Below are 18399 nucleotides of genomic sequence, written 5' to 3' on the forward strand. Positions count from 1 at the left end.
GGGGAAATGAAGCTGATATTCTGCTCTCTTTGGAGTGAGGTGCTACCCACTCTTTGTGCAGTAAAAGCTCAAAACTTTCTTTGGCTTGTAAGCGGCTCTCCATAGAGCCTATGAGCTGAATGCCCTGAACTAATTTAAACATTCATTCCCCCGAGCCAAGCTCTGTGCCAAGTAATTTGCCTTACATCAAGAAGGGGACTTCAGCAACTACACTATTCTGTAGAGTATTTTTTTTCTAGAGAGTGATTTTGAAATTATGAGTGTGGAAACAAAGCAATATGCTGAGTATTTTTTGGTTTGCCCCGAGTTATCAACATTTTCCTGTGTCGTCATATTCCAGTCAATAATGAGAACAAAAAAGTTTGATTCCTGTTATTAGATTTCCAAAATAATTGGGGCTTTTTTTAGAAGCAGTTACTTGTGGGACGCAGTCAGGTTTTGTGGGTAATGTACTGTATTTTTGTATGTTTGTTTATTAGTGACCCTGTCCATGGGAGGACTGCTGGGGGCACCTATTTTTGTTCAAACATTCCATCTACTCATTTATCAATAATAAAGAAGAATTTCCAGCCAGCAAATAGATTACAAAGCTAAGATCCAGTTTTGCAGCATTAATGAAAGTAGTAGAGTTTATTCTAAGCTTACTTGTTCACCTCTGAAGATTTCATACAGTTTAAGATTTGCCAGTTTCGTCAGGGGAGTGTACGGCAGCACACATCCCTATGTTTTCTTCATTCACTGTACCTCTGGACTATACATTACTTTTGCTATTCTGGACTTGTTTGGGACTCTGTAAATACAGTTTGATGCTCATGTTTACCTATGTCTTGTTTGTTTGGGGGTTGCTGTATTTTGTATTACTTGTAATAATACAGTCCTGGTTTAAGCCGTTTTTCATTTGCAGTATTTGACTTACTTGAACAGGTGACTGATTGGCAAGACTACTTACAGTACTGGTTTCTTCTTGGCCTTCAAACTTTGCCCTTTTAGACTGAGCCTTTTCTACTTACACAAATCTTTGGCAGCCTCAGGGTTCTTAGGATTTCTAAGTTCCATTTCAACTCAGACCATCTTGCCGGGTCATAATACATTACAATGAATACGTACAATTTATATAATAGGTTAACTTAAAGACATGTCATGAAGTCACAAAATGAGTAGCATGAAATTTTTTTTTGTTTCGCTTTTTGTTTCCTCCCATGCAGAGAAAAGGAATGACCAACAGGTGTGGAAAGCTCTGTCAAGAGTCATCACTACTGGAGCTAAACAGAGTAAAAATAAGCCAGGTCAGGTCAGGATATTAGAGAAAATCATGGTGGACATTGTGGTTCAGTTATACAGTATGTTGGTTTTTAACTTTTAATATTAGATCATTTAACCCAGAATGAATATAATAGAAATGACACAATATTCTGAATCAATTGATATAAAATTTTATCTTTTTATTAACTTTACAGATAGCAGATCAGCAATAGGTTCTTAATGAAGTCCCTCGGAAGCTGTGTTCACCTTCAGGCATCCACAATAATTGCTAAGAGGTTCACTTTGTATATTTCAGTTATGTCTCCTTTAAGGGTCAGCAGTACAGAGGCAGAAACAGGATATCTTCGCTGAAACAAAATAACATAATAAAGTGCCATTTTATGGATGAATTATTGGTCTGACACATGCTAATATACAGTAGAAAGACTTTCAAAACCCCTGCAACATACATTACTGTGGAAGAAAAAGATACGGTTTGTAGCAATATAATATAAAATAATGGCATTGATGAAATATTTGCTCTGAAGTATTTCTGAAAGGTTCAAAACCCAAGTATGTCTTGTGGTGTGCATGGAAAAGCCTTTGATGCCTGAATCTGGTCTGAGCCATGAAAAGCAGTTTTAAAAGGCTTTGTGTCATATACTTCAAAGCTCTACTTGTAACTTACAGACATGAAGGACTGAAAAATCCTAGTAAGGATTATTACACTCTAGAAAGTGGACTAAGATGGGTCTAGAGTTGTTATTTTGCAAAGCAGGCAGTGGTCTCAAATAAGGTTACATTCCTGAGCATGTGGACAGCAACCTCCTGGACTAGAGAAATAATGCCCTCTTGCTTTTTTATTTTTTAAAACTATGTTTAAAATGTTTAAACACTGGAGCCTTTGATACAGTACAGGTAATTGAAGGAAGGGAGGCAGTGGAAGGCTGTCTGCGCTGATTAAGAAATTTTATTATCTGTGGAGAAGTGGGTTTGTCTGTCCGGTACAGGTACTGCCTCTTTGGAGTTTGCATATTCTTACAGTGTCTGTCAAAATATTTTCTCCTCTCATCACTTAAGCATATAGGTAAAGTGAATTGTCGGTGTATGAGTGTGTTCTGCAATGGAATGGGGACATGGCACACCACCATTGGGGAATTAGTGTACTGGGTGGGTGTGTAAGTTGATTGCTAGGGGACTTTTCAGAACCGAGGATAAGACCTTTGTAGAAGTCATGATATAAACATTTTTAATATTGGGCATTGAAATTAATGTTAACACACAATTAACTAGCTTGTCTGCAATGACTTAAAAAATGTATAACTACTAAATGAACACAGTAAGAACTATTACTTTATGAATTTTATTTTCTGAAAATTGCATCTAAAATTATACATTATACAGTTGTACACAACTATATAATATCTTATCCATAAAGTAGATAAGCTTATTGATATTTATTGCAACTGAGCAATGTATTTGGCACTACAGTTTACAAAGTTTGGCTCCAAATACTTAAGTATTAATATATTATTATTTTAATATATTATTAAAATGCATATAAAGATGTAAGTGTTCTCAATAACTACTTAAAACATCAAAGTGCTCAAATGCCTCAAGAAAACCCCTGACAGGATGTGTTATTTGTATTATTTGAATAAAAATTAGAATTTTTACATCCTTGACTAGGGAGGATATATGATAGACTAACGTTTAAAAAAATTTTTTTTTGAATGCAACGCGATCTACCTGCACTACCTTTGCGATGTACTGGTCAATCGCGATCGACGCATTGGGCACCCCTGACATAGAGGGATACACATTTTTTAGGAAAGATAGACATAATAGAAAAGGTGGGGTTGCTGTTTATGTCAAACAGAATTTAAACACAAGCCCTCTTCAACTGGATGATGAGACCCATCTTAGTGAATTCATGTGGCTTTGTCTGGAGACGTTGCCTTTTATGTGGCCCGTCGGTGCTCCTAATGCCTGCCTAATACCTCTGAATGTTCAGAGATACCGTCCTGTACAAGGACCTAAAAATGGTTTGATACTTCTAATTCTGGGGTGGATGCCCCCAGACACTGTACACCCTTTACCCTGTGCAAGGTGACTGTGAACCACCTATCTGTAACTGTGTGGTCTGGATGCACACTATCTCTCACTAAAGGACACCTGGGACAGGCCAACCAACTCCTCCACCAGTTCAGCGACCCTGAGCTTGACGTGTTGGATCAGCTGCCATCTCCTGCTGCTGTATCCCTTATAGGAGAATGGCTCCTTCAAACCATCCTCTAAAAAAATCCAACATCTAATAGGACTTGCATTACTCAGGCCTCATTATTAAAATTTGACATTGGATTACTAAAAGCGCTCAGGTTTTTTATTTTTATTAAAATTAAATGATTTAACTTAAATGGTAAAACTAAACAAATTAAGACAAAAATATTAGATTAAAGAACTTCTACAGTCATTTTACACATTCTAATTCCTTTAGCTCCAGTAATGTTCTCCCTCTTGACTGCTTGCTGTTTGTCCTTCTATGAGATTAACTTTACTTTTCTCTGTTCTCCTAACCTATGACACTGTCACCCTCTTAACTGCTCTACTTTCCTGACTGCTAAGATCTTTTCAATCTAGAAAAACTCGCTTACTGAATATTCACTGGTAGTTAATTTCTTACTATCTTGTCTGCTACTGTAGCAAGCTTGTGCTTAATCGGCGCCTTAACGGTAGTTGCCTGCCTATGTCCTTCTGAGCCCTTATCTGTATGGTCTGAAATCAGCCGTTGCCTTTTTTTTCCCCCACTAAGGAATCATTGTTTCTGTTACTTATGACAATGCCGGTTATTTACTTACAGTGATGCCAGTGTCAGCTGCTGCTGTTTATTGCCCTGCCTCATTGATGCTAGTTTGAATACAAATAACAATAACAAGTAACTTTTCCATTTGGACCCCCAAGCACCCAACTGCTTTTGCTCCTGTGCAGCCGGAAAACACAGCAAAAAACCCTTCTAAAAGGAAAAAAACCTTTAAAAATCTTGCACAGTTCCTTAGCAGCAAACAAAACACAAATTTTTAGGAGCAAAAGGTATTTTTAAATTAACTCTCATGCCACAAAGCACAAAAACTCTCAGCTGATTCTTCTTCATTTGCAAGGATGACGTCAGCATGTCAGTTGTCATTGAGGCATTCATTGTGTGATTTTGGTCAATACAAGAAATAAATTGTTGTTGTTGACTGAGTAGATGTTAAATTTCATATTAAGTGGATTTAAATATTTAGAGTAATGAGAGTAAAGGAAGTAATTATATCACAAATGCCATCTTTTTCTAATTAAGGCTAGTCAAGCATGTAATGCAGCAACTTCATGTAAAACAGTACAGTCTAAGAGTATAAGACACATTTAGTGTGGCTGCATCTGTACTGCTAGTACATGTAGACTGTGAAGTGCATTGCACTTAAAGTATGTTTAATTTCTCCTTTGCTCTTTTCAACATCAGCAGCTAGAGAAGACCCAGTTCTGTATATCTCATGCACAAAGAAAATGAAAAAATGTAGTAACAAGCTATATACTTACATATACTACATATATAATATATAATTAAATCAGTTTCAAAAATCAAATGAGAAGCAATCAATAACTCCAAGACTGAAATAGAGTAACAGCATATGGAAATTCTAAGGATGTAAAAAGTAAGAAATGATAAAGTCCTACAATGTTACAATTATACATTTTTATAGACCCTTGTGCTGTAATCACGTGAACTGACTGTGAACGCAGTACGTACAAAACAAGGAAGAGCTCCAAAGAGCGCTGAAGAAAACATTCATTACACAATTGAGAAGGCAGCGAAACAATAAGAAGCGAAGCACGGTGTAAACCGTAAGTTTAAATTAAGTTTATAGAAACGCTCCCGCTGCCGTTTGCAATACCATAATCGCGAGATACAAGTTTAATGAGAAGACACGAGGTATAAACGAAACTTTGGATGACTTTGTAACGGAGTTAAAATTGCTGTAGCAAGAAACTTTTAAGTGCCGGGTCTTAGCTAACATTAAATAAAGCCGTGGACATCGCAACATCACACAAGAGAGCGGCTCATGTGAACTGACTGAACGCAGCACGTCGGAAACAAAGCACCGTGTAAACCTAAAGTTTGAATTAAGTTCATAGACCTACAAAAGGTTGCCATTGATTTGAGGCAAGATTGCTTTTCTCCTGTACAACTATACGTTGCATTCTCAAGAGTGTGCTTGCATGGCTTGGTCATATTACAACCGGAGTGCTGAACTGACAACGTGGTATACAAAGAGAACTATAATAATCGTAATATGTATATATATATATATATATATATATATATATATGTATATATATATATATATATATATATATGTAGATATGTATATATATATGTGTATATATATATAGATATGTATATATATATATGTGTATATATATATAGATATGTATATATATATATATATATATATATATATATATATATATATATATATGTGTATATATATATGTAGATATGTATAAATATATGTAGATATCTATACTAATAAAAGGCAAAGCCCTCACTCACTCACTCACTCACTCATCACTAATTCTCCAATTTCCCGTGTAGGTGGAAGACTGAAATTTGGCAGGCTCATTACTTACAGCTTACTTACAAAAGTTAGGCAGGTTTCATTTCAAAATTCAAAGCGTAACGGTCATAACTGGAACCTCTTTTTTGTCCATATACAGTAATGGACGGCAGCTCGCTGGCCGTGGGAGGTGGGCTTGCGTATCGCGACATCACGCCTCACACGTAATCACGTGAACTGACTGTGAAGGAGAAAGGACGGCTTTATATGGCGTTCATTTATAAAACAGTGGACAGGCTGTGTAAAGGCAGCTTCACAAAAAAACAGATCCTTAACAAATTGTTATTGGTATATTTTCCCTCAGTTTAAAAAGGTATTCTTTTCTTCTTAATAAAAATTTAAAAGCAGAACTTCACCGCTGCAAAGCGCGCCTGACTTTACTGAAAAGAAACTAAACTTGCAGCGCCGCCGCTATTCAATGACACTTGCCTAACGCCTGACTTTATTGAAAAGAAACTAAACTTGCAGCACCGCTCTTCAATGACGCGCCGCTATTCAATGACACTTGCCTATCGCCTGACTTTATTGAAAAGAAACTAACACTTGCAGTGCCGCTATTCAATGACACTTGCCTAACGCCTGACTTTATTGAAAAGAAACTAAACTTGCAGCGCCGCTCTTCAATGACGCGTCGCTATTCAATGACACTTGCCTAACGCCTGACTTTACTGAAAAGAAACTAAACTTGCAGCGCCGCTCTTCAATGACGCGCCGCTATTCAATGACACTTGCCTAACGTCTGACTTTATTGAAAAGAAACTAAACTTGCACCAGATGGACTTGAATTTGAGAAGGACAAGCAAACGGTGATTGCATTCACTACACTTTTGGCACGCAGACTTATTTTGTTAAATTGGAAGAATCCTAATTCTCCTCTTATAAGTCAGTGGGAAACCGATGTTTTATATTATTTGAAATTGGAAAAAATCTAATTTTCAGTTAGAGGATCTGTACAAAATTTTTTCAAAACATGGCAGGATTTAATCAATATTATTTTAGAATAAGAGAAATAACTATTACCGCATTTAACTCCCTTCTCCATCTCTTATTTACATAGATATTTACTTCTCCCTTTCTTTTGTTTAATGTTGCCTTATTAAAAAGCCTTAAGCAATTTTCCTTTAGCTAAGCTCTCCTTCTCAGGGGTGGGGTTTCATTAGTCTTCAAATTTGTTGGGTTATAAATTGATCTGTTTGTATAGAATGATTACAATGAAAATTAATAAAAATAAAAATCATTCAGAAACTAAACTTGCAGCGCCGCTCTTCAATGACGCGCCGCTATTCAATGACACTTGCCTAACGCCTGACTTTATTGAAAAGAAACTAAACTTGCAGCGCCGCCGCTATTCTATGACACTTGCCTAACGCCTGACTTTATTGAAAAGAAACTAAACTTGCAGCGCCGCTCTTCAATGACGCGCCGCTATTCAATGACACTTGCCTAACGCCTGACTTTATTGAAAAGAAACTAAACTTGCAGTGCCGCTATTCAATGACACTTGCCTAACGCCTGACTTTATTGAAAAGAAACTAAACTTGCAGTGCCACTATTCAATGACGCGCCGCTATTCAATTATACTTGCCTTACGCCTGATGAGCCAAGAATTAGGGCGAAACACGTGTCGCGTACTCTTTGCATTATTTGACAGTAAACTATTTTCAACCATTCTATGATCTGCTTCTCACAACTGAAGGCACCGTGGCTGATGTTAGCTGACTTGCTGGCCAACCATAAGCGTTACCTGGTAGGTAACCACCCATACAATCAGATTGTGATTCAGACTACGAATGCAGTGAATGTAATTACCCCGATCTACATACTAGAGAAAACCTCAATGAAGAAGAAACAGTGTGTAAGCATACATATTAACACATGTGCAATTAAATGTGTGCATTTACGGGGTGATTTCTCAGGCTTAAAAGCTCGCCTTTTATTAAAAAGGTAAATGCAAACTGTTTTCATTCTGAAGGGCACAAACCACGTTGGATTTAAGCCGTTAAACGCGCAAAAATGTTGGTACACCAGATAAATAAGCGCAACATATTATCAGTTGTATTATATGCTTACAATACATATAGAAATGTGTTAATCGTTAACTAATAGTATGGTATGGTGTTTTTCGACTCGCGCCTTGATTTAAACGATTCCATGTCTTGGTGGGTTTGCGTAGCTTATTGTCAATATCTTTACACCTGTTTTTAAGACTTATTGACTGAAACGGGCTTTCACGAAAAAAGTTAGGGCTTTGCTACAGGATACACCCTCCACAAGTTAAGGAAGTAAAAATAAAGGTATATATTTCTGTTTTATTTAAACCTTTTAAGTTCGTATGCATAGCCCCATTTGGCTGTTTTACTTTTTTTTTTTTTCTTTCTTCAGTAATATTTAATCTCCTTAAAGAAAAACAACATATGCATTTTACTTTTTTTGTATCTCTTTAGTAATATTTTAGTGTAAAAGGATAACCAGTATTTAAACCTTTTATGTTACTTTATAAAGTTATTTTACACAATGTTGAAAAATTAATAAGAAAGCTACATATTTTGGCAGCTGCTGCTTTAATTTTCAATGAAATGAAAAAAGCTCTCCAACAGAAAACCTCAATGAAGAAGAAACAGTTTGCACTATCTAAAAAGGAGAAACCCTTATTTATAAAGGTTTGCTGCAGATGACTTAACTGAAAATAAATGAATAGTTCTTATGTGTATAATACAAATTTATCTATTTGACTTATGCCTTTATTCCAGCAACGTGCAACATCTGAGGTACAATTTGTTACATTACTTTTGTTTTTTGCAGCACAGGCAGGTGAAGTGACTTCCTCAGGGTCACACAGTAGTGTCAGTTCCAGGATTTGAACTGACAAGCTCCGGGTTTGCTGAAATATTACTGAAGAAAGAAAAAAAACGAAAACGGGCAAATGGGGCTATGCATACAAATGTCCATCCATCCATTATCCAACCCGCTATATCCTAAATACAGGAGCCAATCCCTGCCAACACAGGGCACAAGGCAGGAAACAAACCCCGGGCAAGGTGCCAGCCCACCGCAGGGCGCACACACCCACACACACCACAGACAATTTAGAATCGCCAATGCACCTAACCTGCATGTCTTTGGACTGTGGGAGGAAACCGGAGTACCCGGAGGAAACCCAGACAGACACGGGGAGAACATTCAAACTCCACGCAGGGAAGCGAACCCGGGTCTCCTAACTGGCACCTTTCACTGCACCACCATACCGCCCGCATACAAACTTAAAAGGTTTAAATAAAACAGAAATATATACCTTTATTTTTACTTCCTTAACTTGTGGAGGGTGTATCCTGTAGCAAAGCCCTAACTTTTTTTCATGAAAGCCCCTTTCAGTAAATAAGCCTTAAAAACAGGTGTACAGTAATCCCTCCTCCATCGCGGGGGTTGCGTTCCAGAGCCACCCGCGAAGTAGGAAAATCCGCGAAGTAGAAACCATACGTTTATATGGTTATTTTTAGAATGTCATGCTTGGGTCACAGATTTGCGCAGAAACACAGGAGGTTGTAGAGAGACAGGAACGTTATTCAAACACTGCAAACAAACATTTGTCTCTTTTTCAAAAGTTTAAACTGTGCTCCATGACAAGACAGAGATGACAGTTCTGTCTCACAATTAAAAGAATGCAAACATATCTTCCTTTTCAAAGGAGTGCAAAGCAAGCAGTCAAAAAAAAAATCAATACGGCTTTTAAGTATGCGAAGCACCGCCGGTACAAAGCTGTTGAAGGCGGCAGCTCACACCCCCTCTGTCAGGAGCAGGAAGAGAGAGAGAGAGAGAGAGATAGCGAGAGACAGATAAAAAAAATCAATACGTGCCCTTTGAGCTTTTAAGTATGCGAAGCTCCGTGCAGCCTGTCCTTCAGGAAGCAGCTGCACACAGCCCCCCCTGCTCACACCCCCCCTACGTCAGCGCAAGAGAGAGAGAGAGAGAGAGAGAAAGTTAGCTGGATAGCTTTTCAGCCATCTGCCAATAGCGTCCCTTGTATGAAATCAACTGGGCAAACCAACTGAGGAAGCATGTACCAGAAATTAAAAGACCTATTGTCCGCAGAAACCCGCGAAGCAGCGAAAAATCCGCGATATATATTTAAATATGCTTACATATAAAATCCGCGATGGAGTGAAGCCGCGAAAGGCGAAGCACGATATAGCGAGGGATCACTGTAAAGCTAAACTTGCAGCACCACTATTCAGTTACACTTGCCTAACGCCTCTCCTAAGGGGAGATACTGTGGGATCTGGGCATCAGTCAAAGCACCAATCACAGGCCCGATTAGAAAGCGGGAAGCTGTGATTTGTCGTCTCCTTCCCATGTAACAATCACAGCCCGTGTTACAACGCACTATGTATGTATGTGTATATATGTATATGTATATGTGTGTGTGTATGTATGTGTGTATATGTATGTGTATATATATGTTGATATGTGTATATATATATATGTATATATATATGTGGATGTGTATATGTATATATATATATATATATATATATATATGTATATATATATGTATATGTAGATATGTGTATATGTAGATATGTATATATATGTATATGTATATATATGTTTACATAACCTCTTTAACACACTACTTCTCTGCTGCGAAGCGCGGGTATTTTGCTAGTATGTATATATATATATATATATATATATATATATATATATATACTCTTTAATAAAACCCCTGTGTGCATCCAGTGTCCGTGTGTGTGTGTATTCTGGTGAGGTGCGCATACGTGGGGCACAGTGCGATGCTTCAAAGGCCGCCTGACGTGTCACACAAGACAGAGAGGGCGGGACCTATAAAATATCGCGCAGTAGATCCAATCGGATTTCAGTAAATGAGGTAAGACCTGAAACATGAGGCACGAAAAATCCAATCGGGTACTGAGACGCGGAGACCAGCTTCCTCATTGTTGTGCAAGTGTTCACTCTGAGGATGTCAGATTTGCGATTAAGAAGCTTGGCCCGGTAAAGTGTAAAGTGTCAGTCATTGAAGGGGTTTTCCTAAATATTTTAATTTTCATGATATTACAATACGTTGACTTTTAAAAGAAGATTTATTTTCGCGCACATTACATCAGTTGCTGGGGAGAATCTGCTGATTGCCCACCGTTGTGACAGAAAATTAAACGCATATTATGGGCAGCAAAGTCAGTATTACTGTCAGAGAAAATTACAGGCATTTTACGGGAAAAATTTAATGAGGTAAAAGGTCCCTTGCCAATTAATATAGACTGTTCCTACTAATGTTTATGGACTACTGTTCTAGCGGCCGTTATTGTAATGGGCTTAATGTCTAGTATATATATATATATATATATATATATATATATATATATATATATATATATATATATATATATATATATATATATACACACATAGTATATATATATTTGTTAAAAAGATCTATAAATATTTAAATCATAAAAGTTTTGTTTTAGAAGCTATATTGTATATTTTAAGACTGAATAAAATGTCTAAGCATATATTTTATTATTAAAAATATAGATTTTGCAAACAAAATATTTTAATATTTTTCCTACTGTTAAGAGATAAATGTGCTGTCCACCATTTCTTCAGCATGGTGCTATGTTGCTTATTTAACTTGGCTTACACAATGTTCATGAACTGTTTTTAGTTTTACCATGTTTGCTTCACAACTTTATTTGATTTCACTATTTAAGGAATTTCACTACACTTCAGTTTACTTGGTGTAACTTTTATATACTGCTTACAGCCTGCAAGCAAACACCTTCATTTTTTTATTATAAAAGATAATTCCTAAATAGATAATGTGTTATCTGTTGATCTTAACTGGTTAGTGGAAAGTTATGTAAACATGATAATAAGTTTGCACCACCATTTTAACAAATATGTTAATCACTAGTGTTTGGTAAAAAATATCCTTGAAATTTATTCAGGAAGCTTGAAGAGAAAGGAAAATAACAGTAAATGGGAATCACTTTAGCTGATGCTCTAGTATGTTTAGGAAGTGTTAAGGTTTTGAGTCAAAGTATAGTTTGATCAAGGGATATGCTACAAATGTGTTTAAAAATTACTTATTAACCCTAAATTAATAAAGCAGATTAAATACCTTGATATATAAAGTTTCATTACTTTTAAAATAAAGGTTTTATTATTAATGTTTATTTTTCTCTCATTTGAGTTCTAATATTCAGAAGCAGGTATTAATTATTTTCATTGTTTTTAATCTTTTAGACAAATAAAGTGTCCAAAAATAAACTATTAACACAGGAAATCTAGCAATTTTATCCAACATGTCTGAATTACCTTTGCTCTTTTATCTTTTTAAAAATGCAGAAAGGTACAGCTATATTCTTACAGTATTTGAAAAAAAAATACATCATCGAAGAATTGCATAATAGACTTTCATTACTAATTAGTTTTCAGCAGTTCTCAAGGACTGGGATTTTAGTGCTGATTAACTCTCTTTTCATGATTTACTGGATTCATAGTATCATTATTTGACTGATTTTCTATTTTTTTTTAATAACAATCTGTGTTTGATTGTTGTGTTATAACTATTTTTCAATGCATCTATCTGGAATTAAAAAAAAACATGATAAAAGAAAAAGAAAAAATACATTATTCAAAAGTCAGATGCTTCAGAAACAGTTTTGTGTTTGGGATGTTTTAAGGAAAAACAGAAGAAACTGAAATAACAACAAACATATAAAAAAAAACCCAACAAACTCACATCATGACCATTAGGAGGCACCCAGGTCACAGAGATGCTTTTTTTCTGGCCAGGATCAACAGTTCCCCTACTAGGATCAACAGTGAATCCTTTATGCTGGAGGCTCTGAACATTATCAAAACTGAATTCCACATTCTGCATAAATGATGAGATAATAAAAATGTACTTTTAAAACTTTTTTGAATCAGCATAACATAGAGGGATTCAACATTTAACTGTGTTTAGAATGTACGTTTTTTAACTGAGTTTGTTACCTTTTTTGTGGTGGGCTGTGTAGATTTTAGGCAGCCAACTACAAGCTCTCTTTGCAAATGCACCAGGGTATCCTCTTTTTGGGTTACCTTCAGTGTCAGGAGGACTGGTATGACATCAGTGGCCTCTACAGAAAACGTCACATAAACCATAAATTACAAATCAGTGATTACACATTTATTAGTATTTTCATAAGACTTGTAATGTCACCTGAACCAGGAAAAAAGAGATCACTTCATTTCTCTTAGACATTTTTGCAGTTAGCTTTTTTTTTCTCTAAATTTTATTCAGTGCGAGCATGAGCATGCTGGTTGCCGGTTGCTTGCGCTACAACAAGCTTGACCTGGCGGCGATCAACGCACATGTACTGTGCAAGGCATGTACGGGGTCCACTGAGAAAAGAAGAGTGTTCATGGCTCACCTTGCAGAGGAACTTCGTCCGTCGCTTCTTACTACAAAAGGCGATGGAAAAAGAAAAGGAGAATGCAACATCGACAAGCTTCTGTTCAAAGACAGCCGCTTTCCCCAGGAAAGAAAACTGAGTCAGTGTCACGTGCCCTTTCAATGTAATAGGAACCAAAGCATAGAGAGAAGTGTGTACATTGCAACAGGTACACATGTCGTAAATGTAGGAAGGACGGTCCTTGCATGTGTGTGAACTGTTAAAATTTGAATTTGATGATTACATATAGCGCTGAACTGACCTCTCTGTACTATTCTTTCCTCTGCATGTCCTGGAGTGCAAAAGAAACACACCATGCACCAAAATGTGGAGACTAGCAAGATTGGGGGGAAAAAAACAAGAAACAAAAAACCACGTGGTCACTGATTACAACCACAAGACGTTATGCGAATGAATATGAATAATATGAATAATGTTGCATCTATGCCACAATGTTTTCCGAAATGTACTATACAGGTCATAAAATGAATAATTCCAAATATCATATATACCTACTGTATGTCTCTGGTTTTTTTTTTTGTCAGTGCGGCTTTGACATCATGGACCATAAGGTGCATACTAATTCAGTGTGAGCAGGAACACTCAATAAAACTGAATTAAAAAAAAAATCAAGTGACAGTGAGATACGAATAAGGCAGATTCACCAGCGTTTGTGTGTCAGCTTTTATCCATCCAGATCGGAGAATGTCCAATTCCACTGTCTCAAAACACCACTCACATGTACAGTTATTCCCAGTTTCAAATAAAAACTAACAGCATCAGATCCCTGGCGGGGGGGGGGGGGGGGGGGGCGGTAGTATGTATTGTGATCGTGACTGAGAGAATAAAAGTGAAAAAAAAAAACACTACATTTTACAAGTACTATAAATTTACTGTGGCTGTTACAGATGCAAATCAAATGTATGTTTTTATTGTATAATATTAACAATAAGAGCAACTCACTACTCAAACCGGTAAATATAGGAGGCAGTGAGGATCGAACCGGGGGACTCTTGATTACAAGTCAGCAATTCTTACCGCTGTGCCACAGAAACTGTTGTATCATCTTTGAAACTTTTGTGAAAGTGTTTATTTGACCTTTGGACTTCAGGCTTCACACATTATATAGTTTATGCCTACATTTTGTCATTTATTACTAAAATATGAAAAACGTTTCTGTTTTAAAGATGTGTTTGCAAAGTTAATTGTAGGAATTGAACACACATGAAATGCATGTGTTCCAAATAACGATCTATTATTTCCACTCTAAAACTCCAGCACTTCACTCACAGATAATCAAGGCATGAGCTGGGAGAACTTTGTGCACATTCTGTAGCGGTGGGGGATGGAATAATAGGCTGCTTGCTGCTTGTCTTGATCAGCACATTTACAAGACAAAAGACACTGATGGAGAGGTTTGAAGGGATTTAAGGTGGTCCAGATTTACAAGTTTTTTTGTAGGCTTTGGTAATTCTAGTGTTAAGTATTGTTCACTGTAATTTACACAGTATTTGTACAGAAAATAACAGAATCAACCTTTAATTGCCATGTTATAGCTAATGTTCATAAAGTCAGTTGCATATTTTATTGGTTGATTTGACTTTACAAGAATGTTTTAAAAATGGTTTGAAAATGGACAGGACACATCTGTGCAGCAGAATGGTGTTGAAACCAGAAATAAATACTAAGACTTGCAGTACTGGAGAAACTACAGGCAATTCGACTCTTTACAAGTTAAAAAAAAAGGTTTTACATGGATTGGTTTTAAAATGCTTCAGGAAATAAAAATAGTTTTATTTGTGCTATTTTTAACAAGATATATGATATCTGACCATTTGTACATATTATTAGATGCAGAAATACTGGTTATCTACAATTAATGAGAAGCATATTGTTAAAAAACATTATTTTGATTCAGTTTCAGCTTCATGGTTTGCTAATATTCTAAACAATTAGTACAAATGTAGTTCTTGCCTTAATACAGCTAGTAATGTAACTATTAAATTGGAAAATTTGAATGCTGAGGGAATGACTGCAGCTGACATACTATTAAAAATCCTCCAGCACTAAAAATACCTTGGAAGTCACAAAGAGTGTCAGATGTAAAGAGAAAATGCCAGAGAGCTGAGCATAAATGGAGAAAAACTAAACTAATAGTCTACTATGAAGTACTGTAGGAACAAATTGAATATAACAAAGCAGTCCACCTTGAGAGGCAGTCATATTTCTCTAAAATTATAAATCTAAGAGTTTTATTCTGAACTATTGATCATCTTCTAAACTCAGCTCACTCGATGGAATGCCTCCTAAAAACTACTAGTGCAACTTGTGAGGCTTTTGCCATATTTTTTAAACACAAAATAAATGATATTAGAAATAATAAAATACATCCCCTTCCCCAAAGTTAATCTTGTCAAACCAAAGCATGCTCTATGAACGGTGCAGAACAATTTCTCAACTGAAACGCTCCACCTGCGTCCTTGACTCAGTACCAACAGTCTTTTTCGAAGAATTCTCTGACATGTTAATTGATAGTGTACTTGAAATAGTGAACTCATCATTAGATACAGGGGGGTCTTCCCTGACTCTCTAAAAATAATCTAGAATTCTCTGTCTTTAACAAGTTTAGATGCATTTAACCTGCTTTCCTTAAGTAAAATTCAGAAAAAGCAGTTTTTAAGCAGTTAAATGTTTACTTGAATAAACATTCTATTCTTGACAAATTTCAGTCAGGTTTTAGAAAAAAAATCATAGTACAGAAACTACACTGGTTAAATTAGTATCTGTTCTTGTTCGTTTAGACTTGAGTGCAGCATTTGGCAACATAGATCACAGTATTGTCATAACTCGCCTTAGACAATGGGTGGGCCCCTCCGGCAGACTCTTAAAATAGTTTGTCTTATTTAACAGGTAGAAAATTCTTTGTTAGTTGTGGTGATTGTACTTTGGAGGTCCATAACATTGTATTGTATATACCTACTAGGAAAATGAGCCTGGACGGCCAGACTCCAAGACCAGGCTGTTTCTAATGAGTTTGCACGCAGTTTGTGTGAGGAACTTTCGGGTTTGGGTACGACTGCCGATCCTAATGTGATGTGGAAGACCTTCCGTGACAAGATCCTGAAGGTTGCTTAGGGTTGTGTTGGTGTTACCAGTGTTCCCAGAAGGAGGTGTTTCATCTCGCAGGGCACCCTGGATATCATTGAGAGGAGTCGCAGCACATGGCTCAATGGCAACTCTGGTCTGTACCGGGAACTGAGAAGGACAGCTGCGAGGGCTCTGAGGGCAGATAAAGAGGCATTTGTTAGAGGAAACTGTGAGCAAGTGACACACCATCTGTGGTGTAGGGACCCACATCCTGCTTACAGAGGAATCGAAGCATTGTGCACATCTGAATCTGTTCCTGGGAGAGTAGCAGTCAGGGCAGCTGATGGAGCGGTCCTTACGGATGACACTGCAGTTGTGACCCACTGGGCTGGGTACTTTGAGCAGCTGTTCAAAGCTGATCCACCGGCTAGGACGTTGGATATCTCTGGGTCCACGGTTCTTGGGGCTGATCCTCGAATTAGCTGTGAACCACCCAATCTCACTGAGATTGCACAGGTGATTAACCAGCTGAGGGGGAGGAAAGGCTGCAGGGATCTGTGGTATCCGGGGCGAACTTCTCCAGGCTGGTGGTAAGGCTGTCCTCCTGGTATTGCAAGCAATCTTTGCTTCCATTTGGGAGACTCTGCATCATCCCAACTGACTGGAAAATGGGACTTGTTGTCCCTATCTAGAAAGGGAAGGGTGATCGCCTGGATTGCAGCAACTACAGGGGGATAACACTGCTCTCGGTGCCGGGTAAAGTCCTTACTAGGGTCGTCCTCAATAGGATCCGTGATCACTTGCTCACCTACCAGCGACCAGAACAGTCTGGTTTTACGCCTAAGAAGTCTACCATCGACTGCATCCTGGCACTGAGGGTTCTCATGTAGCGCAAACGTGAATATCAGCAGAGTTTCTTTGCAGCATTTGTCGATTTTGGCAAAGCATTTGACTTAGTTGATCGGGCTGCCCTGTGGGACATCCTGAGGATTCGCCAGATCTCCTTGAGGTTGCTGGATATCATGGCTGGCCTGTACACTGGTACTGTGAGTGCTGTGCAAAGTGGAGGCAGGACCTCTGTGTTTTTCCCAGTTGATTCTGAGGTTCATCAGGAGTGTGTTCTTGCTCCTACTCTGTTCAATGCTTGCATTGACTGGGTGTTGTGCAAGGTCGTATGGTCCAGCGGCTGTGGGGCGTCTGTAGGTGAAGAAAGGTTCATGGATCTTGACTTTGCTGACGATGCTGTGATCTTCGCGGAGTCAATGGAGCCTCTGATCAGGGCGCTCGAGAGACTGAGCGAGGAGTCTGAGTGTCTGGGCTTGCGAGTGTCCTGGATAAAAACCAAGATCCAGGCCTTTAATGACCTCTTGGGCACAGCCATCAGCAGTGTGTCTGTTTGCAGAGATAGTGTTGACCTTGTTGAGAGGTTTACTTACTTTGGCAGTGACATTCATGTCTCTGGTGGCTCTTCCTATGAAGTCAGTAGACAGATTGGTAGAGCATGGGGGGTCATGAGGTTGCTGGAAAGGGGTGTGTGGCGCTCCCAATATCTAAGCAAAAGGACGAGGGTCCAAGTCTTTAGAGACCTGGGGCCTCATGTATAAACGGTGCGTACGCACAGAAATGTTGCGTACGAATGTTTCCATGCTCAAATCGTGATGTATAAAACCTAAACCTGGCGTAAAGCCACGCACATTTCCACGGTACCTCATGCCCTGGCGTACGCAATTTCTCCGCTCGGTTTTGCAGACTGGCGGCACCCAGCGTCAAAGCAGTGCTACTGTTCCTGTGTGGTCACCCTTTCTTTCTCATACCCACATTCCTGAAGCGGCTTTATAAATACACTGAAACTAACTGCATATTGTTTATTAGTGTAATGCATCTCATTGTAATTAACCTGCAGCAATATAATGGTCCAGGGAAAAGCCATAGTATTCCAAATACCATAACTGCTT

The 18399-nt window shown here is 37.8% G+C and overlaps 1 protein-coding gene across 1 annotated transcript in view; it reads right to left on the reverse strand.

The window, feature by feature from the left end:
- Nucleotides 1-1421: 1421 nt before the first annotated feature.
- cfap74 (cilia and flagella associated protein 74) overlaps nucleotides 1422-18399 on the reverse strand; it is a 525252-nt gene continuing 508274 nt past the window's right edge. Inside the window, exons 37-39 of the mRNA XM_051931357.1 lie at nucleotides 12918-13042; nucleotides 12664-12798; nucleotides 1422-1610 (exon numbers count right to left, since the gene is read on the reverse strand). Of these exons, the coding sequence (XP_051787317.1) occupies nucleotides 1512-1610; nucleotides 12664-12798; nucleotides 12918-13042 (359 nt within the window). The 3' untranslated portion in view covers nucleotides 1422-1511. The remainder of the gene's footprint in view (nucleotides 1611-12663; nucleotides 12799-12917; nucleotides 13043-18399) is intronic.

The sequence above is a fragment of the Erpetoichthys calabaricus genome, chromosome 8 (assembly GCF_900747795.2).
Source record: "Erpetoichthys calabaricus chromosome 8, fErpCal1.3, whole genome shotgun sequence".
Lineage (NCBI taxonomy): Eukaryota > Metazoa > Chordata > Cladistia > Polypteriformes > Polypteridae > Erpetoichthys > Erpetoichthys calabaricus.